Source organism: Crinia signifera, chromosome 2, assembly GCF_055691185.1.
Source record: "Crinia signifera chromosome 2, ASM5569118v1, whole genome shotgun sequence".
Classification (NCBI taxonomy): domain Eukaryota; kingdom Metazoa; phylum Chordata; class Amphibia; order Anura; family Myobatrachidae; genus Crinia; species Crinia signifera.
Genome location: NC_139218.1, coordinates 195,868,757 through 195,892,344, shown reverse-complemented (window position 1 = coordinate 195,892,344; position 23,588 = coordinate 195,868,757). Strand labels below are relative to the sequence as shown.

Genomic DNA, 23,588 nt, shown 5'->3' with positions numbered 1-23,588 from the left:
GTTTTCCAGGTTACCTAGCTGGTGCACAGCTGTAGTCATTACTAACTGTCACATTTTAAAACCTGCTGCATTCATTCCTACTATAGATCCACAGGTTGCCTGGAAAACATGCACCGTTGTTAGATCTTGAGGACAGGTTTGGCCACCCCTGGTCTAAAGTGACCCGGGCCCTCCCGAAGGCTTAATCTGGCTGTATGGCACTACAGGAGGAGGTGACCTGTGTCCTAGGAGATGTCAAACACTGACTCACCATTGGGCAACTTGCAGCACCAATTGGGATGCCCAAGCCACCCGTTGCAGAAGCAGGAAGTCTCCATCCAATGTCAGAGAACATGACCTCTTTACTACCCCGAAACGACATCAGACTGTCAATCACGGGTCCTGTGCATGCTTAAAATACCAAACACTGGTACTTTGCACATAAGGAAACAGATCCAGCTTCCTCTATTTTATACTATAAAATGACCTATACTGGTGTACAATGATAATGGCTATTCCAAACCTGTCTGCATTTAGACCTTTTGCCTTATTAAACCGTAAGTTCAATAAGGAAGGAATTCATTTTTTGCTTGTTTGCTGTTTTCTTTTATTCTTGTGAGGGACTTTCTTACAGTGATTTATGCAATCACACAGACAATACACTGTACACAGACAATACACTCTCATACACTGGAAACACTAATGGAGGTTGAAAGGTTTTCTCTGAGCTAACTAACAGCTGCCTAAATCTTTCACACACACCTCATTCGTACAAATGAAACCGCAGACAGGACAGAGTTCAGATATTTTATTAGGAAACTGTCTCTATGTTATCCAGTCAGCAAAAACATAGGCAGTCAGCTTTGGCTGGACAGGAACCCCCCCTTACCCACTTTGTGAAAATCCTGTTTCAGCCACCCACAAAAAGTCCATATAATGTGCAGAACAGGGCCAACCCTCATCACCATCTATAACGCTGCCTCAGACAACAGGTTCTAGAGTTCTGATAAGTTGCTCTTTAAATTGCATTTCAACATATGACTTTCATTTTTCATAGAAATATTCAAATCACAATTGTCCTAATATTTTGGTGGAAACTGCACAAGTATTGCTTCTTTTTTGGAATAGATTCAAGTAATATATTTGTCTGTATGATTAATAATGGCTGATTATTACATTGCACACTAAATTCTAACAAAGGTCAGTATAGTGCAGTGTTGATGAAAATGTTATTAGTTTGCATATCATAAACTGGTTTGGGCTTTGTTTACAAAAAAGCAATATATTGCAAAATCTCCTTTAGCGGTCATGCACTTTGATTATCAGAATTATATTCCATTTCTGAGTTTGTGGAGCCTGTTGATGATATATCTGGAGGAGCAGAGTTTTGTATCAACTACTAAAGGAGTTGCAATTTACACAGCCCATAACAACTTTTGGTGCACTTCATCTTAAACACTATAGAAACAGTTTTACTGTTGCAAAGCTATGTTATAGAACTGAAGTGATATAATGGGCTAAATAGGGCACATTTGAATAATGCTCCTTGCTGTGCAGTTTTGCTCATGATAATAATGTGTTTAGATCCTGATTTCAACTGTACTGTAGGAAGTACCACAGCAACTGCTGGGCCCTTAGTCGGAGGCGGAGCCAAGTCTGCCTAATGCAGGCATGGCCAAACTATGGCCCTCCAGCTTGGAACTACAAGTCCCATCATGCCTTGCCACATCATGCCTTGCCACAGTTTTGCCATTAGGGAATGCTAAAACTATGGCAAGGCATGCTGGGATGTGTAGTTTCACAACAACTGGAGGGCAACAGTTTGGCCATGGCTGGCCTAATGGATACTGCTGCTTTGGCAAATGGTTGAAATGGCTGCTTTATACTTTAATTATTGCCTAATTTGTGACCCCTATATCGCACTTAACATTATTGAATTATAAGGCAAACTGAATTTCCCTTAAACCAAATAATGGAAAGCCATTGTTTTATTTGAAGGGACAAAGTAAAACGATTATGCTCAGATCATTATTCCACCTTGGATTTTCTTTAAAATAAATGTATAACATCCAGGAATTTAAGCACCTTCCTATGAACTAATAATAGTTATGATTTAGCATAGTGAATAAACTTTCCAACCAGTTAATTCAATATACTTCATATAACATAATTTCTGCACATAATCTAAGGGAACATTTTTGAGCACGCCAAGATAGAGAAATTTGACCCGTGATCATTAAAAGCTCCTCTGAAGATAACCCTGGTCACCTGGCATGTTCACAGCCTGCAGTGGAGGAAGTTAGTGTTTGAAGCTCAATAACAAAACTCCTTACCCCAAATTTGGTTACAATTCAAGCATTACAATCCAAAATGCATTGATATTAGCAGGACCAAACAGAAATGGTGTCTTCATAAACCATAGTTGCTGTTTTAGAGTAATATTGCACTATATGAATATATAACATTGGTAAGTAGGGCATAGCACCATTGCAAACAACTGATAATAAAATAAAAAGATTACAAGTAACAGTATTTTATTAAAAAGGCACTGAATGGCGAAGGGAAGCTTAAAAGAACCCTCCCTACCCACACATAAAAAACATGGTCATATTTCTTAAAAACAAAGCAATATCTAAAAAAAATGTCTTGAAACAGCTAAAACTCTCTCTGGCTAATAGATGAGGTTGCATCGTATCGCATCGTTTCACCATGGCATATACTAGACTGTATCCTATACTGCAGGTAGCCATTCAGCTTATCTCCAGCTGAATTATAAATAAAAAAAACACGACTAGTCATCAATGTGGGGTGAACTACAGTATGTGCCCTATATTATATATACATGGCTGAACAGATGGACTTACCAACAGCACAAAGCTGCTTAAGGCAATAGGCCAGGTACCATGAAACAAAGTCAGTGCATTAACTATACAGAAACGGATTACACTCAGTTACCTACATAGCCTATTGTCAATAATAAGATACACTACACTAATGATAGAACATACACTACACTAATGATTGAACATATCTGTGTGTATAAGTGCCAGTTACTATCGGATGCCTCATAATTCACTCTATCTAGTACAACTGGTATCGGGAGCAGAAGACGTTGCTTGGAACGCACATACATGAAATTGCATTTAATGAGTTTTAAAATGTGACACAGAATAGAGAATCATTAAAGTCAGTCTGGAATATCAGTCACTTGAGCTAATTAATTCTTGCAACTTGCACCTTATAAACCAGGCCTGGTATCCTCAGTTCTTCTTAAGTAAAGCCCCTGTGCCATTATCCTAGTTACTGGCCTGCTCTTCTGTTTACGAGTACATCTTTACACCTTCAATCATTTGTTTTAGATCCATGTGATCCATGTTCCTCTCAATTTCACATTATATAGTTTGGGAAAAAATTTTTGTCCTGAACGGACTGAAATATAGATGCATTAATATTGACTATCACTTTCAGGTAACTGTAACCTTGAATTATAAATGCTACATTATTTTATATATAGATGTGAAAAGATGCAGGGCAGCATGTATGCATTGATAACGTTTTCTAAGGAGGGAGACTCATTTAACACCAAGTACAAATATGTTGGTATCAGTGCTTAACCCTTAGTAAATTGCTTGTATTGATTGGTGTTTATTAAAATATATCTTGACTATGTAATACTTTAACTGCTGCTCTTCATTTCTATACCTTTTACTAACCTGCCTTCCAAATAATCCATATAGCTAGAACACCATACGAAAACAAAATGCTATAAAAGCAATACCTACTATTCTTGATAGACTGTAAAACAATATGAAACCATTACTGATCTGGTTAGGTCATCCTCACTACATTAAATGTAGGTGCAGTGTTGTTAAGACTAAAATAATATGCAACATACGTAGCAGGTACAGGAAAATACCCGAAAAAAAGAACAAACACAAAAAATCCATAGTCTGTAGGGCCCAGTAAATTCTAAGCTGAAGTACATTAAACCGCATGGCATTGTCATCTTGCCAGAAGCCTCCATATTTGTTCTGTGTTAAATGTCACTAGATAATAATGTTACCACCCTTGTTTTTTTGCACATTTCAATGAGAAAAGAAACCTTGAAAAGTCTTATTTCAACGTGAACTTTTAAAACAAGTTTTAATTTCTTCACACTTCTCTTTGCCCCAGTGAATATATATTTATATATATATACTGTAGATCATTTTTTTTATTTTGTTTTCCATGTCATTTTTTAAAGATAGTTTATGCCTAGGGGTGCAAATTGTATTGCATGTCAATTATGTGGGACAAAGGAGGAAGCCAGAGAAGGAAGAATGAATGTACTCTGTTGAATATAATCCATTTGCTTGGTCTGATGGCATCTGGACCCAAACTTGGTCATTTTCCTTAAGTTCTAGTACTGCACTTCCAGAAGCTTGGTCCATGTACCCTTTCTTGTATTCATCATACGTATAGGTAGCAGGAACATTGTTTTTGTATAGAGCAACCCAGATGTTGGTGCCTTTGATGTGAACATGGTAAGCAAAGTAATAGATTCCAGGCACAGAACAGGTAAATATTCCAGTAAGAGGATTGTAACCATTGTGACCATTGTACAAAGTCCGGTCAAATTTGATTGGCATGCCAGAAGGAGGAAATGGTGTCGTTAGTATGGCAGTGAACGCTGGAGCTATTTTGGCTGACAGTTCTCCTGTGCCATATTGAGGTTTTCCAGATTTGTCATTTCCTACAGTACCTCCTTCGACTCCTCCATCAGGCAAGTGTAGACCAGCAATTGTTGCATCGTTATAGATGCCTGGTGGACCTGGTGGTCCAGGTTGACCTGGTGGTCCAGGCTGACCATTTACACCTGGGGAGCCAGGATTTCCTGGTGGTCCTAGTGGCCCCATGGGACCTATTTCACCTTTGATACTGTTGCCAGGTAGACCAGGTATACCCTTATCCCCCTTTAATCCTGGTAATCCCTGTGGCCCAATGGGACCAGAAGACCCTTGCAATCCAGGAATGCCAGCAGGACCTCTTGGTCCAGTTTGCCCTGGAATCCCCCCTTCTCCTTTTGTTCCTGGGCTACCTGCTTGACCTGGCAAACCTGGAAGACCCATAAGCCCTCCATCTCCTTTCGGCCCAGTTGGCCCTTGAAGTCCCTGAGAACCTGGAAGACCCCTTTCACCTGGGAATCCTGGTTTACCTACAAACCCATTTTGACCCTGGTTCCCTGGAATTCCAGGTGTCCCTGGTGGCCCACTACGTCCTATGTCACCTTTTAAGCCAGGCAAACCATTTTTTCCTGGTAATCCCATTGACCCAGGAAGTCCCGGAGGCCCAATAATACCTTGTGGCCCTTGTTCACCAGGTTCACCATCTAAACCTGGCTCTCCTATATCCCCTATTCCTCCTGGCATTCCAGCAGATCCTCTATCCCCTTTCAAACCAGGCAAACCTGGCTTTCCATAACCTGGTGGCCCTAGCAGCCCTGGCAAACCTCGTATTCCTGGTTCCCCTTTAGGACCAAGTGGCCCTTGTAATCCTGGTAATCCATCTAAACCTGGTTTACCAATCCCATCAAATCCTGGTTTTCCTGGGGGGCCCTGTGGCCCTGGTTGACCACCTATACCAGGTACCCCAGGTGGACCCATATCTCCTTTATCTCCCGATGCTCCAGGTAATCCAGCAAGTCCAGGATTTCCATTACCTGGTAGACCAGGTGGTCCCATGGGTCCTGGTGGACCTCCAGCTCCACGAGTGCCTGGCATGCCAGGCTTACCAAGACCAGTTTCTCCTTTAATACCTTTCTCTCCACGAGGTCCTGGCTCACCCTTTTGACCAGGTTCACCCCTTATACCTGGCTGCCCAGGACCACCTTGCACACCTGGTTTTCCATTAGAAGATATACCTGAAGGGCCAGGGATACCTGGAGAGCCAGGCATCCCACGAGGTCCTTGTTCACCCCTAATTCCAGCCTCCCCTTTTGTACCAGGTAATCCCTTGAGACCACCTTTGCCCGGCATTCCTGGTAAACCTGGTTTTCCAATGCTAGAGAAGCCAGGAGGACCGACAGGGCCTGGCTGTCCTTGTAATCCAGGTTTTCCCACACCTGTTTTCCCAGGGGGTCCTGGAGGTCCTGGAGGTCCCCTTGGACCAGGATTTCCTGCTGGTCCAGGTTCTCCTTTAAGGTCCATTGGAAGAATTGGTGGCATATCTGTAACAATAAGAAGACAATAACTGAGTTCTGCATATGCAATATTTTACAGTAATAGATCAAATATTTAATATACAGTACATTGAATATTTGTACACATATATTAGGGACAGTTGTGCTCACAAGTTTACTTACTGTACCCTAGCAGAATTTGTGATTTTCTGGCCATTTGTCAGAGAATATGAATGATAATTCACAAACTTTTCTTTCACTCATGGTTAGTGGTTGGGCAAAGCCATTTATGGTCAAAAAACTTTGTTTACTCTTTTTTAAATCACAATGACAACAGAAAATACCCAAATGACCCTGATCAAAAGTTTACATACCCTGGAGAATTTGGCCTGATAACATGCACACAAGTTGACACAAACGGGTTTGGATGAATACTAAAGGTATCCATCCTCACCTGTGATCTGTTTGCTTGTAATCAGTGTCTGTGTATAAAAGGTCAGTGAGTTTCTGGTCTCCTGAAAGACCCTTGCATCTTTTATCCAGTACTGCACTGTCTGGATTCTAAGTCATGGGGAAAGCAAAAGAATTGTCAAAGGATCTGTGGGAAAAGGAAATTGAACTGTATAAAACAGGAAAGGGATATAAAAAGATATTCAAGCAATCGAAAATGCCAATAAGCAGTGTTAAATTAAGTGGAAAATGGTGGATTCTGTGGAAACCAAATCATGTTCAGGTAGACCAACAAAAATTTCAGCCAACACTGCCAGAAAAATTGTTCGGGATGCAAAGAAAAATCCACAAATAACTTCAGCTGAAATACAGGACTCAAAAGTGGTGTGGTTGTTTCAAGATGCACAATAAGGAGGCATTTGAAGAAAAATGGGCTGCATGGTCGAGTTTCCAGAAGAAAGCCATTACTATGCAAATGCCACAAAGCATCCTGCTTACACTACTCCAAAGAGCATAGAAACAAGCCTCAAAACTTCTGGAACACAGTCAATTGGAGTGATGAGACCGAAATTGAACGTTACATTTGGAGAGGAGTCAACAAGGCCTATGATGAAAGGTACACCATTCCTACTGTGAAACACGAAGGTAGATTGCTGATGTTTTGGGAATGTGTGAGCTACAAAGGCACTGGAAACTTGGTCAAAATTTATGGCAAGATGAATGCAGCATGTTATCAGAAAATACTTGCACTCATCAGCCCGGAAACTGCGCATGGGACATACTTGGACGTTCCAACATGACAATGATCCAAAAAATAAGGCCAAGTCAAACGGTCATTGGCTACAGCAGAATAAAGTTAAGGTTCTGGAGTGGCCATCTCAGTCTCCTGAACTCAATATCATTGAGCCACTCTGGGGAGATCTCAAATGTGCAGTTCATGCAAGACAGTCCAAGAATATACAGGAACTGGAGGCTTTTTGCTAAAAAGAATGGGTAGCTTTACAATCTAAAATACGATAGAGCCTCATCCGCAACTACAGCATAAGACTTCAAGCTGTCATTGATGTTAAAGGGGGCAATACACGATATTAAGAACTGGGGTATGTAAACTTTTAATCAGGATCATTTAGGTTGTTTCTGTTGTCAGTATGATTAAAAAAGAGTAAACACAGTTGTTTGACAATAAATGGCTTCACCCAACCACTAACCATGGCCAGAAAATCACAAATTCTGCTAGGGTATGTAAACTTATGAGCACAACTGTATATTAGGTATTTCTAAGTAACTATAGTAAAATATAAACTCTTTGTTCAACTATACAACTTTAAAATAGCAACACAGAAGTTTGCATAGTTTGCTATGTTTTTGCATAAGCCCATTTTTAAAATCCATTTTGATCGTGTTGTCTGCCTTTTTCAAATATTTCCAAATTTGCATCCCTCTGTACAGTCCATACATACTCACTTAGGCCCTTATTCTGGTCGACTCAGTAAGCTGCGAAGCTCGCAGCTTACCGAGTCCCAGAGGGCAGACCCTTCCGCCTCGATGAATCCCCCCCCCCACACCATATCCATGCGAGGGGAAGTGTCACAAAGACACATGCCCTTGCATGTGCCTGCAGCCAGCGGAATCATTCTATGTTCGCCAACCATCAAATGATTTCTCCAGGGCTCGCAAATATAAGTCAGTGGAGACTGACTTATATTTGCGGGCTTCTGGCCAAAGACAGGGCGGGTGGCTGACATGTGACATCACCCGCCTGCCCCATCACCCCATGTCATGCCTCCATTTGCATGGGATAGCCCAGCATTTGCATGGGAATGCCCATGAAACACTGGGCGTTGCTATGCCCCATCCCCACCACGGCCCTCTCCGCCCCCTTCCCCTCTGCGAGTGCCACGCCAACAGTGCAGGTCAGCAAGGGTTTTCGCAAAGAAGCCCTGCACATGCGCATAACTGATTAGGTGTGCCAAGGCTTTTTTGGGTGGGTCTCTGACATCAGTAATGTACACTTCCAGCCTGGTTCTTCAACAGATTAGTGGAAGCCCTAGATTTACTCAGATGGAAAAAATACCTATTTGATGGTTCGGTTTTTATGAAGTGCTCGCAATTTGCATGGGGCGGTTATTCTTTCTTATGGGCCACAACATTTTGATCACAGGCAACTGCTTTTTCTCGAACTAGCAAACCATGCTGAATTAGGCCCAATAAAAACAAAATAGATACAGGTAGCAAAACTCCAAATGATAACCACAGATATGTGATGCAACTAGCGGACTGAGGCAAACAGTACTGGGTTACATGAGGGGGAGTAAGGAGCAAACAGAAATCAATGAGCTTATACAGTAGCTACGAGCGGCCAGACAGTCAGGATCAGAGTCACTGGAGGATATAGATGCGCCCTGGTGACAGGGATGGTACTATGAGGAAAACAAGGGAAAATGGCCCTGCCCCTGAGGGCTTGCAGTCTAAGCAGGAATGAACTTATGTTCTGCTATGCTTGTTTTGTACTTTTAATTGGCATTGAAGACCAACCATTGCATTCTATAAAGGACAATAATAATATTAATGGCCTATTACATTGCATTCTGCTGCATTATTTGGAGGAGAGCAGAACCATATTTAGCATTAGTAATGTATTAGTGGAGGCTTTTGATGCATGAACGAGAAGTGGGTTTGTTGTACATTGTAGTGATTCATTTCATTACTACGTGCATCCCTAAGCACTGCTGTAAATGCCTACAGTCACCCTCCCAGAGGCCACACAGAGTCTGAAATGAGGCAAGTATGTGTTAACCTTGGTCAGAGGTTCTGTGATCCTGTCAGTCTAATCTAGTGCCACTTTTCCTGGGCATGTAGAGTCTAACACAGTGCAGGAATTCGCCAGTAACCACTGCATAGAGATATGAGTGTAAGCACTAGACTAGAATATGCTGAACAGGACAGTGGTATACTGATGGAATAATGAGCGGCCTGTACATAGGTGTGCGCACATTGAGTGTTAGGGGTGCACAGGCACCCCCAAATGCTGTCCCCACCCTTATGAATAACTCCCTGCCGCTAGCAATACCAGCAATACCTTTTACCAAAGTCTTTTGGTTTTTAGACCTGTATTCCGTTAAAATTAGTGCCCATCAATCAATTGTGTGTTTTGCATTGTTAATTGTACTAGACTGTTGTCATAACACTACATACCTGCATAATCCATATATTTTTTTAACTTTATATGCATGCACTGTTATACAGAGTAATAAGAATATTAAAACTGAAATAGGCCGGAGATTATGTTCTGGCTGAGAGACATTTTATATTTTAGCGAGTACCAATAGATGATGGTAAACATGCATGATTGGCTATGTTAGACACACCCAATGGGCAATGCTAGACACGCCCAATAGGTGGCGCTAGACACACCCCTTTGACGGTGCACCCCCTAATAAAATGGGCTGCGCACGCCTATGCTGTGAATGTATGTTCATGCCAAACATCCATTCGCAGTTGCGCGGTGGGATTCGGGCTGCGAAGGGGGCCAGTGGCAATTGTGGACGAGGGCGAAAAATTAAATGCAGCACTGCGATCTTCGCAGCACTGCATGTCAACGAGAATAACCCACTATGGGCATGATTCTTGTTAACTTGCAAAAGCAAATTCTCTCTCTAATGGATAATACCATGCTGTCCAGGTGGGGCTTATGTAACATGTGCAGAGAGAGTTAGATTTGGGTGAGTTATTTTGTTTCTGGGCAGAGTAAATACTGGCTGCTTTATTTTTACACTGCAATATAGATATCAGTTTGAAGTACAAACCCCACCCAAATCTAATTCTCTCTGCACGTTACATCTGCCCCCCTGCAGTGCACATGGTTTTGTCCATTAGAGAGAGAATTTGCTTTTGCGAGTGAACTAGAATTAGGCCCTTTGTGAATATGCCAGCTAAGTAGTGTATGAGTTGTTAGGTTGGAGAGAGAGGGGCAGAAAGATTAATCTTATTGCATTGAGGAGAAGGTAGCTATGCACTTACCCTCATATCATAGCCTAGTAAGTGTACAGTATATGTGAGTGATTGTCTAAGATTGTAAATAAAATGTATGTTATGTAGATAAGGACGGGGTGCAGGCGGGCACGAGTGGGGGGGCGGGGGGAGTGCCACTGAAGGTCAGTTCCAGGCCCCAAAATTTCTAGTGGCAGCCCTGCTTATGATTTACCACTATCTGCTTTGCAACTAAAGCCCCATAAACACTAGAAGATGAGGGGGGTAACTATAATATCTCTTTTACACCAGAGCCTCGATCCGGGTTATTGCTGCTCCACTCCGGGTCGGGGCTTGGTGTAAAAAAAATGCTCATGGTCGGACATGGCACTTCCCCGGAGTCAGGGGCCGTGTAAATGGGTAACCCAGGTGATCTGAACCAGGGACCCATTTTGACCAATAGGGAAGCCCATACCTCCAGACCGCAGCGTCCTGCGGTCAGCCCAGAGGTTGGGCAGGGGCCAGGGGCGGATTGGGTCTCGAAACCTGGCCTTGGGGGTGGCGATATGCGCTAATGCGAGCCGGGGGAGCTGGGGGCGGCGGTGGTATGCCACGGGGGGGTGGGGGGGTGGGGGGGTGTAGTGGCGGTATGCCCGGGGGGGGGGGGGGGGGTGCTGGTGGCGGCGGTATGCCCGGGGGGGGTGGATCACCTGCTGCTGCTGTTCTTCTTTCTTCTGCTGGCCGGGTGGAGGGGGAACAGGAGCGCGGCCATTTTTGATTTGGGCAAAGTGCTGCGGCCCAGCCAGCCCAGGGGGAAGCGTGGACGGCCCCTTTTAATGAGTTTTGGGCCGGCCCACCGGGAAATGGCCCGGTTTCCCGGTGGGCCAATCCGCCCCTGGCAGGGGCCGTGCACAGCCTCCGCTGCTGGGAGGAGGTGAATGGATGCCTGTGTGCGGCATCCATTCACCTCACAGAACGGGGCTGGGGGCAGCCCAGCAGCTTTCCCTGGTGCTGGGCTTGGCCCCCAGCATGTTGGACAGTGTTGCTGGGGTCCCGGATGGGGAATACGTCATTGGGTCACCAGCAAGTTGTTAGACAGTCATTAGGTCGACATGCATTTAGGTTGACATGTGTCTAGGTCGACATGGGTTAAAACGACAGGGTCATTAGGTCGACGTTGGTTAGGTCGACAGTCAAAAGGTCGACATGGGGTTTTTCACTGTTTTTTGAGCCAACATGTGCCGACAGGCGGTATTTCACGCTCTACCATCCACTAGGGCGTGATGGGAAAATAAAATAGTGTGCCAAGCATAGCGAGGCACCAACCCCGAAGCATTGCGAGCGCAGCTTGGGGATGCGGTGCACTTTAACCTGTGTCCATGTTGACTGTGTGACAACATTCGGGTAAAAAAACAGTGAAAAATCCCATGTCGACCTTTTGGCTGTCGACCGAATGACACTGTCGACATAATGACCCTGTCGACCTAACCCATGTCGACCTGGACTCATGTTGACCTAAATGCATGTCGACCTAATGGTGTCGCCTTAATGACTGTCTAACTACATGCTGATCCACACCCCCGGCTGGCAGGTTTCCCGGGGCTTGGAGATGATGTAATCTCCAAGTGACGGCTCAGGGCCCGCCTTCGCTATTGTCGCCCGCGCAGCATAATGCCGGAGGATGCCATTGTAAAAGGAACAACTGCCGGGTCACATCCGGGTTGGAGCCAAGTTCAAAAACCTGGGTGCGACTCGGCAGCTCTGGTGTAAAAGTGGTATAAGATATATAGGCAATGCCGCTGGTCAGCTAGATAGCACTTACACACTGAATGATATTGGTTACCGATATCATTTAGTGAGGTCACCTGTGACTGCTGAACATGAGGTCATTGGATACATAGCCAAAGTTGACCCGCATGTGCCGACGGATGGGAGGTCGATAACAATGTGCGCACTACAAGATATTGCTCAGATAGTCCATTCTAAGCCGCATATTTTAATAAGTCATTTAGTGCGTATTGGTCAACAGTCAATAAGTTGACAAATTAAAAAGGTCAACAGGCTTTAGCTTGGCAGTGACAAAAAGTTGACACAAGCATAAGGTCGACATGAATTAAAGGGATGAGGTGTTAATCCTAGGTTCCTGGGAGCACCTCCAGATAAGTAATAAGTAGGGTTAACACCTCATCCCTTTAATTACACAGGTTCTGTGGCTGATTAAAAAAATACAGTTGGAATGAAGTCTGATGGCTGTTTAAAAAAAAAAAACAGTAGAAATTGAGTCTTGAAGTGAGCCAGCCACAGAACCTGTGTAATTGATATGTCTCCAGGATTAAAGGGATGAGGTACGGGAATACAACTTTGTTAGAATCCAATGTACCAGCATGCCCTGGATAAGATACACAGCAGGGCCCCTCAGCCATAGGGCAGATTGTGATGTCACTATGGGCTGTGAGGGCAGATTGTGATGTCACAATGGGCTGTGAGGGGGTATAAAACCATCCGCTTGCTGCTTCCTGGCTCATATCTGATATTGCTGGACTAGAGCCAACACAGATCATTTCTCATTCTTTTCTGAAGACTGACGATTGAATAAGATGGAGACTAAAAGTGACAAAGCTAAAGATCATCAAGTGGCTGTCGCTTTGCGCATCCGTCCATTTAATAGAACGGAGACTAAGAACCGCGCACAATGCATCGCCCACCAGCTAGGACCGCAGACAGTGCTACTGCAGGACCCTGGTGAGGATCCTAACAACGTCCTGCGCTCGACCAGGACAAGAGAGACGACATTCAAATTCAACCATGTGTTTGACCAGGCAGCGACCCAGGAGACTGTGTATAATTCCACAGTGAGGCCCTTAGTGGGTGACCTCCTATCTGGGTACAATGCTGCCATATTTGCCTACGGCCCAACAGGCACCGGGAAGACCTTTACTATGATGGGCAAGGCCCGTGAGCCCGGAGTAATGTATCGCACCCTGAAGGACCTGTTTAATGCCATTGAGGAGACTGGAAATAGAAAAAACTTCTCTGTATCATTGTCATATGCTGAGATCTACAATGAAAAAGTCCGGGACCTACTAAGACCTTCCTCTGGGTCTTTGGTCCTCAGAGAGGATCCCAATGGCAACACCAAAATAGAAGGGATTGCCCAGTTCACCCTTAGCAATCCTGAGGAAGCCATGGCCCTGCTGGAGAAGGGGAATAAGCGGCGCTCTGAAGCTCCCACCGCCGCTAATAAGACCTCATCCCGCTCCCATGCAGTAATGCAGGTCACCATACAGCAGGAGGACAGCGATGGTGTGAGCACAGCCAGGCTGTACATGGTAGACCTGGCAGGATCAGAGCGGGCAAGCCAGACTGCAAACAGTGGCCAGAGCATGAAAGAGGGAGGCTACATCAACCGCTCCCTTCTCGCTCTGAGAACCTGCATCATGGCGCTGCGTGACAAACCAGGCAGCCATAGAAACTATCGGGACAGCAAGCTGACCTGGCTGCTAAAGGGAGCACTAAGTGGGAAAGGCCGAATGGTCATGATCACACACATCAGCCCCGCGGATAGTGCCTATGAAGACGCCCGCAGCACAATGACCTATGGGAGCAAGGCCAAGTTCATCAAGACACGGGTGGAGAGGAACCGTGTCTGTGTCCCCCATAAGATCCCTGAGGGGACTAAAGTGCTACCGAAAGTCTCTCATCCTCCAGAACTTAAACGCAAGACCAGAGCGCCGAGGCATGAGGATGATTATTTTGTTATGAGACGCATCGCTCCTGTACTCCCTGTACTCTCCAGGCTTTTTTGCGAGATAAAGGCTAAAGCTTGTTGCAAAAATCGTTCCTCCAATTATCAAGATCGAAGACCTCCATGGCGATAGGAACATCACTGGTGCCGGTAGGAACAGCACTCGGCCGACATGAACAGCACTCGGCCCGGCAGAAAGATGGGGATTAGGGCTAATGGCGATACCCCAAAAACAAAAACGACACTGGGCAGCCACCCCATGGGTGTGTTGGAAGAGCTGCTAATTATGTGTAAAATGCTGATAATTACATCCAACTCATTGAAAACATAATAAGTACGTAGCTAGTTATACATAATTTGTGCTGTTAGCGGGTTTATGGCATCCGTTATATAATGTGATGCTTAGATCTTATAAGGATTATGTTAGGGCAGAACCAGTAGAGGGGGGATGAGATCTTTGCAGCACCTTCCTGACATCCTCAATTATTTATTTATTATTATTATTTACTGACACTTCGCCAGCAAATCCCATTGTGCTCTAAAATTACCATCCAATAAGGTCATCTTATTTTACAATCACAGCCTGTAGCACGGCAACAGGAACAGGTTAACATTGGGGCGGATAAAGCTGCAGCTCCAGGCCTCCACATAAAAACAGGCCCGTCACCATGACAGAATGATGATCACCAGACAGGGACCAGCTGCTCACATGGTCGGCCATAATCAAGTAATACAATTGCATTTCTATTTTCCCCATTTATGCAATTTTTGTACTTTTATATAATTAGGGAGACACTGGGGCTTATAGTCTATGGGTTCTACAGGCAATCCCCTGCACACCTTTTTTCTATTTAAGTAGTGCCGAATGGGCAGGGTTGTGAATAGTTCCCCTTTGCCCGATCAGGCACTGTCTGCCACGCTGTCCCGTGCCCCTCCCCTGTCTGCGGCAATGATTTGCTTAATGATGGGGGAGGTGGTCTGGCTGATCCAGCTGCTTCTAAACATTACAGCTGATTGATAGGGGTCAGTTCTCCAACTGTCCAGCCACAGGATAAGCAGCAGGCATTCAGGCACTTAAGACACGGCTTATACCAGGGGTGGCCAAACCTGTCCTCAAGATCTACCAACAGTTTATATATATAAGGTAACCTGTAATCTATAGTAGGAATGAATACAGCATGTTTGGAAATGTGACAGCTAGTAATGACTACAGCTGTGCACCAGCAAGTTGGTCTGGGGAATGTGACAGATAGTAAAGACTACACCTGTGCACAAGCTAGGTGACCTGGGGAATGTGACAGTTAGTAATGACTACAGCTGTGCACCAGCTAGGGTGACCTGGGAAATGTGGCAGTTAGTAATGACTACACCTGTGCACCAGCTAGGTGGTCTGGGAAATGTGACAGTTAGTAATGACTACACCTGTGCACCAGCTAGGTGACCTGGGAAATGTGACAGTTAGTAATGACTACACCTATGCACCAGCTAGGTGGTCTGGGTAATGTGACATTTAGTAATGACTACAGCTGTGCACCAGCGAGGTTGTCTGGGAAACATGGACCGTTAGTAGATCTTGAGGACTGGTTTGGCCACCCCGGCTTATACCATAACCTAGGCCTCCAGCCTCTTGGTTTAAGGGCCCCATACATCAGCAATTAATTGTGACAATTTTCAGATATGTAGATGATTGCCACAATTAATTTTAGATGTGTGGGCTCCCCCTTTTGGCAATCCCAATCAAAATCGCCAATCGATTGCTTAATCAGGTTTTTAAACATGTTTAATAATCTGGTATTATCTGCAGATCTTTTTTATATGTGTGGGCATTCCCAATTCGTCTTCTTCATCTATTTACATTATGAACAGCTGAAATGACAATCAATTGGGCAATTTCCAGATATGAAGATGCAATCTTTAGATGGAAAAATCTGCCGATCACTGAAATAAATCTGTAATGTGTGGGCAAAGTCAGATAGATTGAAAATCCATTTATCTGGCCATAAAATCCCTGTATCTGGAAATCCATAAATTGTGATTGCTGATGTATGGGGCCCATTACACCCCATCAATCTTTCATCCTCTCTGATTGTTTGAGAGTTCTTATTCACCTGGCACAGGCAGTGGGTGGAATGAGTTGTCCAGAGAGGGGGGGGAGGAGTGGCTACTGATTACCTGGGCCTGAGCACGCAAAGGGTCCGCATTAGATATTAGAATATGCACTTTGGTTGGGATGCAGTTGGAATACCGGAATCCCGACAGTGCTTTGCAGACCGGTGCCGGGATCCCAACATCACTCACAATGCTTCCACCGGAATGCTGTCTGTTGGCTTCCCAATCGAAAGTATGGCAGGGAGGGTTAGAGTTCAGGGGGCCCTGGGAAGTTGTTGTACTGGGGCCCAAGATTTCTCTTGACAGCCCTGGGAAAAGCCCACAAAATACCTTCAAAGAGACGGTAAATATGGTAGGGCAGTCTACAGAAATGTGTTATATGCTACTTCCACATCATTATCCTGTTCTAAGTTATCACAGAAATAAGGTACTAGAATCATTGCAATCCTACTAGATAGCTGATAACAGACGATGGTCCCCACGCGACCTCCTGAGGGTACTTTCTATTTGTATTAAATTCTTGATTTAGTGTTGACTTTAAAAAAGAACAATATCTATTTTCATTGATTTTCATTTCTATCAACGATTTTAAATAAGCAAGAATAAACATGGAGTTTGGGAAGAGTGAGAGATCTGGAAATTCTCAAGATTGAGGACCCAATAGCTGGCTAGTCGTGGTTCCCAAACCCTGCTAGTGTGACGAAAGGACTGAAAGGAAGGCCTTTGTGGTGTCCTATGAGTAGCTGGTGGAGCAGCTGAGGGAAGAAATTGAGACTTACCACGTGTTGCCTGGGATATCCATTTATCGAGCTCAGGCCAGAACAGGACGTCCCCATTATAGGCAAGAGCCTCCACTGCTCGTTTGGATTCTGCGTCCGCTTGCCATTAGCGTAGCCAAATTGCTCTACAACCTGATATGGAATGTGCAGAAACTGTGACTGCAACCATACAAATATCTGAGGAAGCTTCCATTAAAAATGTGGAAGCCTCTTGGATCTGTTCAGCAAGTTGAACAATGGAGGCGGGGTCAGAACCCTCACAAACTTCTGAAAAAATTTGGGAGGCCCATACCCCTATGGCCTTATTCACCCAGCAACCAACCTGAGCCGGACGCTGTAAAACACCAGCCGCAGAAAAAATATATTTTAAGGTTACCTCTAACTTACGGTCTGAGGTGTCCTTAAGGGTGGTGGCCCCTGGGACCAGAAGGACCGTCTTTTTAGACAGTTGAGATACAGAAGAGTCAACCATTGGTGGTATCTCAACCTTCTTTCTGACCTCAGGTTGAAGGGGGTAATTTAATAAAAACCTGCGGGGTACAGTACCTGAAATTTTTTGTCTGGGTGACACCAGGCTTGCAGCACATGATCATCCAGTTCCTCTGCCAGAGGAAAAGTGGAAGATTGCTTTTGTTTCTTACCAAAAAGAGAAGGAAGGACAGGAGTGTCTGCTCCCTCAGTCACATTACAAGCAATTTTTACCATCTCAATTAAATCCTCAAAGCTCTGAGAGGCTTGTTCAGGCTCTTGCATATCAAACTCTAAAACATCCTCCTCCTCCTCCTCCTCTGAAGAAGCAAATTCACCCTCCTCAAGATCAGGCATATTATCATAATCACCTAAATCCACAGACTGTGGCAGCAACCTCTTCCTTTGTAAAAGAGGGTGGTTTAATGCCCTTGAAGATGATGGACCAGCGCCCTCTGCTGGCCCTGGGGCCAGGGCTTTTGTTAAGCCTTCTACTGCAGAGGCAGTGGCGGAACTCTGGGAGGCAATGGAGTCATTTGCCGCCGGGCTCCTGGCCAGAAGGGGGCACTGACTCCATTGCCCCCCATTACATGTCCCCCATTACATGTCCTTGTTGCTGCTGTAAATGAGCCACATTCATATGCGGCTCGTTTCAGCAGCAACGCAGTGCGCACCCTCCCCTCCTGTCCGGCATCTACATTTCAACTGGCGTGCACAGGGGGGGGAGACGGCTGCTTCGTGGGCACGCGACCTGAGCCCTGTCCTGATGCTGACAGCAGCACCTGCTGTTACACGAGGGGGAGAGACTGAGGACTCATCTCCAGCCATGTCAGCCTGCCCTGCAGACCCCATGTAGCAGCAGGGAAGCCAGCAATGTGGAGGAGGCCGAGTCCTGCAAAAGTAGCAGGTACTGTATGTGCTCACCTAGTACACACACACAGGTCCCTGCCATTGGCGCCGAGCGGGGGAGCGGCTACTTTTCGCCTGGCCGGGTCTGGTGGAGGGGCAGAGCTCTCCCATTGCAGCGAGCCGGGCATTCAGTGAGATACAGTAGGTCAGGCTGCTACCGCAGCACAGCCTCTGCCCCAGGTCAGCACACGCTGCTGAGAGTGCTGTGTGCGGAGCTGGGGAGAGACAGTTGTTGCAGCAGTAACCTGCCCTCTCTGTGCATGCCATGCAGAGACCCTCCTGTTCTTCCCATTGCCAATGCCGACATACAATTTTCACAGACCCCCGTAACCATGCCCCCTCCCGATGGCCACACCCCTTTCTCAAAATTTTACATTTATTTAATTTTTTTAAGTTATTTAATTTTTAAAATGTATTTATTTTTTAACCAAATCCCTCCTCTTGGCACCCCTGGTTCTTGCTACCCCACAGGGTGAGAGGGAAGGGATACTGTTTAGTCCACATGGCTGGCAGCCACTGCCATCCCACCCTCCCACTCTCTGTTTGCCCACTAGGACAGGCTACAGAAAAATGTCCAGCATACACACAACTTACAGGGTGCGGCACTCCACGACAAGATCTTGAAAATAGTGCGAGTAAATACTGAAACGTTGATCATTATATGCTTGTCTGTGTTTTATACACACCCTAGAAGTTGTGTGTGTGTATATACAGTAATATATATTTATTAAAGTGGGGGGAGGTTGGGGGGCGCCAACATTCCTCTTGCCTCCGGGCGCCTCGGACAAACTTACGCCACTGTGCAGAGGCAAAAGAGGCCTGCTGGTTTCTGGATGTCTCCCTATCTTTTTGAGCTGCTGAGAGCTCAGAAGATAATTGGGACATTACATCTGCAAGCTGTGATGCCCAGACAGGGGTATGTGTGGCAAAGCCCCTGCAGGGGTGTGGTGCGATGGTGTACCTGGACTCTGGACTTGCCGACTTCAGATCTTCACGGCTTCTTCTCGGAAGAACCTGTGGCAGGGGATGGCACAACCCAAGGAGAACCCCCAGAAGCAACACTACTACAATTAGCAGCGACAAATATTTATTTAACGAAACAACAAAGGAAAAAGGTAGCAGCGCTGTGGACAATTGAAAAAGAGAAATTGGATGATCTGTACATATAATTATTTACTTCAATATGTGACACAAAAGCAAAACATACAGTAAAAACAGCACATATGGATGTGCAGCAAAGTTAAAAACATAAATGCAGAGTAATATGGCCCATTTCCACACTATAGGGAGTGCTGTGGAGAGTCCGTTCCTAGTAAGCCCAGAATGGGAAATGTGGTTTTATAGTTACCGCTCCAAGTTGGAGTTTGGGTGCATAGATAGATGGTGAGGAATGTCCAGAAATGTCCCTGTGTCCGAGTGGTCGGCCCAAGTTGGCACAAATAACCGATGCCACTGGAGATGGTTGGAGGACAATGGTAGGTCACCTTTTGAGGAATGGAGCAGCAATCTTGGAGCGGATAAATGTCCTGATGATTTGCTGGGTTAAGAACTGAATCTCCCACTGGGCTGGTTCGGACTCTGGTCCACAAGTCAGAGGTGGCAAATGGGGTGGTAGCACTTCCTGACGCGTTTCGCTGGTCCTGCCAGCTTTATCAAGTCCTTTGATAAAGCTGGGAGGACCAGCGAAACGCGTCAGGAAGTGCTACCACCCCATTTGCCACCTCTGACTTGTGGACCAGAGTCCGAACCAGCCCAGTGGGAGATTCAGTTCTTAACCCAGCAAATCATCAGGACATTTATCCGCTCCAAGATTGCTGCTCCATTCCTCAAAAGGTGACCTACCATTGTCCTCCAACCATCTCCAGTGGCATCGGTTATTTGTGCCAACTTGGGCCGACCACTCGGACACAGGGACATTTCTGGACATTCCTCACCATCTATCTATGCACCCAAACTCCAACTTGGAGCGGTAACTATAAAACCACATTTCCCATTCTGGGCTTACTAGGAACGGACTCTCCACAGCACTCCCTATAGTGTGGAAATGGGCCATATTACTCTGCATTTATGTTTTTAACTTTGCTGCACATCCATATGTGCTGTTTTTACTGTATGTTTTGCTTTTGTGTCACATATTGAAGTAAATAATTATATGTACAGATCATCCAATTTCTCTTTTTCAATTGTCCACAGCGCTGCTACCTTTTTCCTTTGTTGCTTCACATGTTTTACAGGAGTAACTAACCTGTTTTCAGCAGCTGCTTAGAAGCCACTTGTGCCAAGCGCCTCCCTTCTAGATTCCCACCCATTCTAGGGTGTGTTCTAGTTCTATCCACTTATTTAACGAAACACCTGTGCTAGTCACTGCGATGCATTTGTACACATATGCAGAAATCAATAAGAAAGAGGTGCAGCATGTAAACATTTACTTTAAGGCATTAGACACTCAATAATCACAAATACATTTAAAGAAAACCATATCAGAGAAAGCAATATTACGTCACTAAAAACACTGTACTGTACATGTGACACGGTAACACCAAATGTCCGCCAGGTGGCGCTTCACACCCTGTGGATGTTGAACTACAGTCTCTGCCTTAAGCAAAAGTCATTGACTCAGAAATGGTCCCACGAAGGAAGATCCTCACGAATAAAGAGTTAGGCCCTATCTTAGTGTGCACACTAACTTATTAAAAAAACGGACAAAGGTGAACAGTCCTCTCTCTCTCCAGAGGGACAGGCGAGCCCCCGTTCCCTGGGGTGGCTCCCTGTAGGGAATACAGCGAACAGGTTGTAGGGGTCAGTAGCCACAGGATGTTCTGGTACAACCACATTTATCACTGTCCTGCTCAATAGCAAACAGCTCAGTCCCTGGAGCAGGGGATAGTACCCGTGTTATTAGATAGGTGGCCTGGGTATGGAGGGGCCTCTCCAGTGGCTCTCCTCACTGGTAACGGGGGGTAACTGGGGATTGCTGTGACAGTATAGCGTGGGTCAGACTGAGGCTAATGATGCTCTGTACTAAGGAGCAATCTGTGGGATTGACTTAATAGGGATAGTCTCTGGCGTGGTGCAGACCAATCGTTGGGGCATAGGGCACCCCGGTACCTTAAAAGCAGCTGCAGGTGCCGGCTCCGGCCGGAAGCGACTCCCGCTGTGCGGCTCCTGGCCTGGCTCCTCCTCCGGCGCTGGCAACCTCCTCTGGCAGCATTCTCCCTGGCTTCACAGCTGGCACCCTGCAGGGCCTCCCTCTTGCATTCTCTGTGTGGCCAGCACTGGCTGGACATCACTCCCCAGCGGTAGCTGTCTCTCCCTGCTCTGGGAGGCAGCTCCTTTGATCCCTGTCTCCTCTCTCTGTGCAGCTGTCAATCACTGCCATGTGCTGCAGCTGTGAGTGGCTCCTCTCTGGTCTCTTCTGGCTGCTGTATTACTCTCTCCTGCCCAGGTGCCAGAGGTCACTGTCAGCGGGTCCCGTCTCTCTGCTGCATGGGTCTTTTAGTCTGCACTCTGTCTCTCAGCTCCTGCACGTGCCAGACCTTTCTCTTCCTTCCAAGCTGCTGGGATCACCTCTGACCTCTCTCTTCCTGTCACGCTCTGCTGATGCTCCTCACTAGAGTGCTCCCCCCTCAGGAATGCAGGTAGGGACAGATACAGCAGGGTCCTAGCTCCTGCTTTGGCTGTTTAACCCTTCCTGTCCTGGACAGTGGACAGGGGTCTCCTTAGGCAGCGTTGGGTGCCAAGGTTTAGGTCCTTTGGGGCACAGGGGCACATCAGAGGTACCCTGGAGTGGGGTACTACATGCCATCCCGCTGGAAATTTGCCTGTCCTCAGGCAAACAACATGGCATTAAGTCCTTTCAATGTCCATGACACCACATTGAACCAATGAAAGAAAACAGATGCAAACAATTATACATTACATGACAAATACACGTTAATACCTTTCTGCTGCCACCTGGCTATCTAAAGTGGGCTCCCTGGGTCAACCATCCCTCTGCCACAGGACTCCCATCCCTCTGCGGTCCAGGTGCTTCAATGATGAGCATGGATGTCGCCCACTCTCACAGTGCGACTGGCACTAAACACGTCTCGCCTCTTGGTCTCGCCTCTTGGACCTCTGTATCGCCTGTTGTATCCTGAAGACAAACTCTTCTCCAGAGATGGTCATATATTCACTGTTTGTCACAGGCCTCACTTCGGTGAAACAGGTCTCGGCCTTCTCAGCTGTCTTTGCGATTTCCATAGTGGCCTTTGCTTTGGGCGGTGGTATAGTTGCCTTTGGGCTTTTAAGTTCCAATGGCTCCATTTTCTTTGCCACGGTCATGTGGGCCACAACTTCGAGGCATCTCTTCCGTTCAGCGTTACTGGCATCTGTCTGCTGGAGGCTTGCTGTCTCGTCACCCGAATTTACCATTCTTGGGGTGTACTCATGGTCGGTTCCTGGCCTCACTTCTTTAGGCTGAGCTTCGGCCTTCTCCGCTTTCCTTGAGGTTTCCACAGAGCCATTAGGTTGAGACGGTGGCCTAGTGGGTTCTGGAGGACACTGCAGTCTAATGGCATTTTCATGGCACTGTTGCACTGCCTCATTCTGACTCCGTACGTCTGTTCTCTCATTGATCTCCAGCCGTCCCTTTCTCATTGAGCCTTTAGGTTCTGGTGATCGTGGCATCTGGTCAGGCCGGGGGTGATTACTGATGGGCCGGTCAATCTCGCTACAAACATCCTGCGACCTTCTCCTCTTCAGGTGGTGCTGACCATATGGCTGGTGCATGAAGCGTCGATGTTGACTGTGGATAGTTGCATATCTGCTGCCTCTTACTGCAGCACCACCGGGGCCTGTTACGTTAGTTGCCTTAACACCTCTCCTTCCATTGGTCACTTCGAATTCGACCCATTCTCCTTTTTCCAGGCTTCGGAAGTATTTGTTCCTAGGGGTCTTCTGGATGCCGGTATAGTGCACGTATACGGTTCTCCTATTGTCTGCCCTTATGAAGCCATAGCCACGTGCTACACTGAACCACGAT

General features: G+C 46.0%; 1 protein-coding gene and 1 pseudogene across 2 annotated transcripts in view; one reads left to right on the top strand and one right to left on the bottom strand.

Annotated features, from left to right (window-relative positions):
- Positions 1 to 808: 808 nt before the first annotated feature.
- COL8A2 (collagen type VIII alpha 2 chain) overlaps positions 809 to 23,588 on the bottom strand; it is a 174,884-nt gene continuing 152,104 nt past the window's right edge. For both annotated transcript variants that reach the window (XM_083173516.1, XM_083173515.1), the window contains one exon: positions 809 to 6,184. In XM_083173516.1, the coding sequence (XP_083029642.1) occupies positions 4,263 to 6,184 (1,922 nt within the window). In that variant the 3' untranslated portion in view covers positions 809 to 4,262. The remainder of the gene's footprint in view (positions 6,185 to 23,588) is intronic.
- On the top strand, positions 12,993 to 14,462 carry LOC146058946 (kinesin-like protein KIF19 pseudogene; annotated as a pseudogene).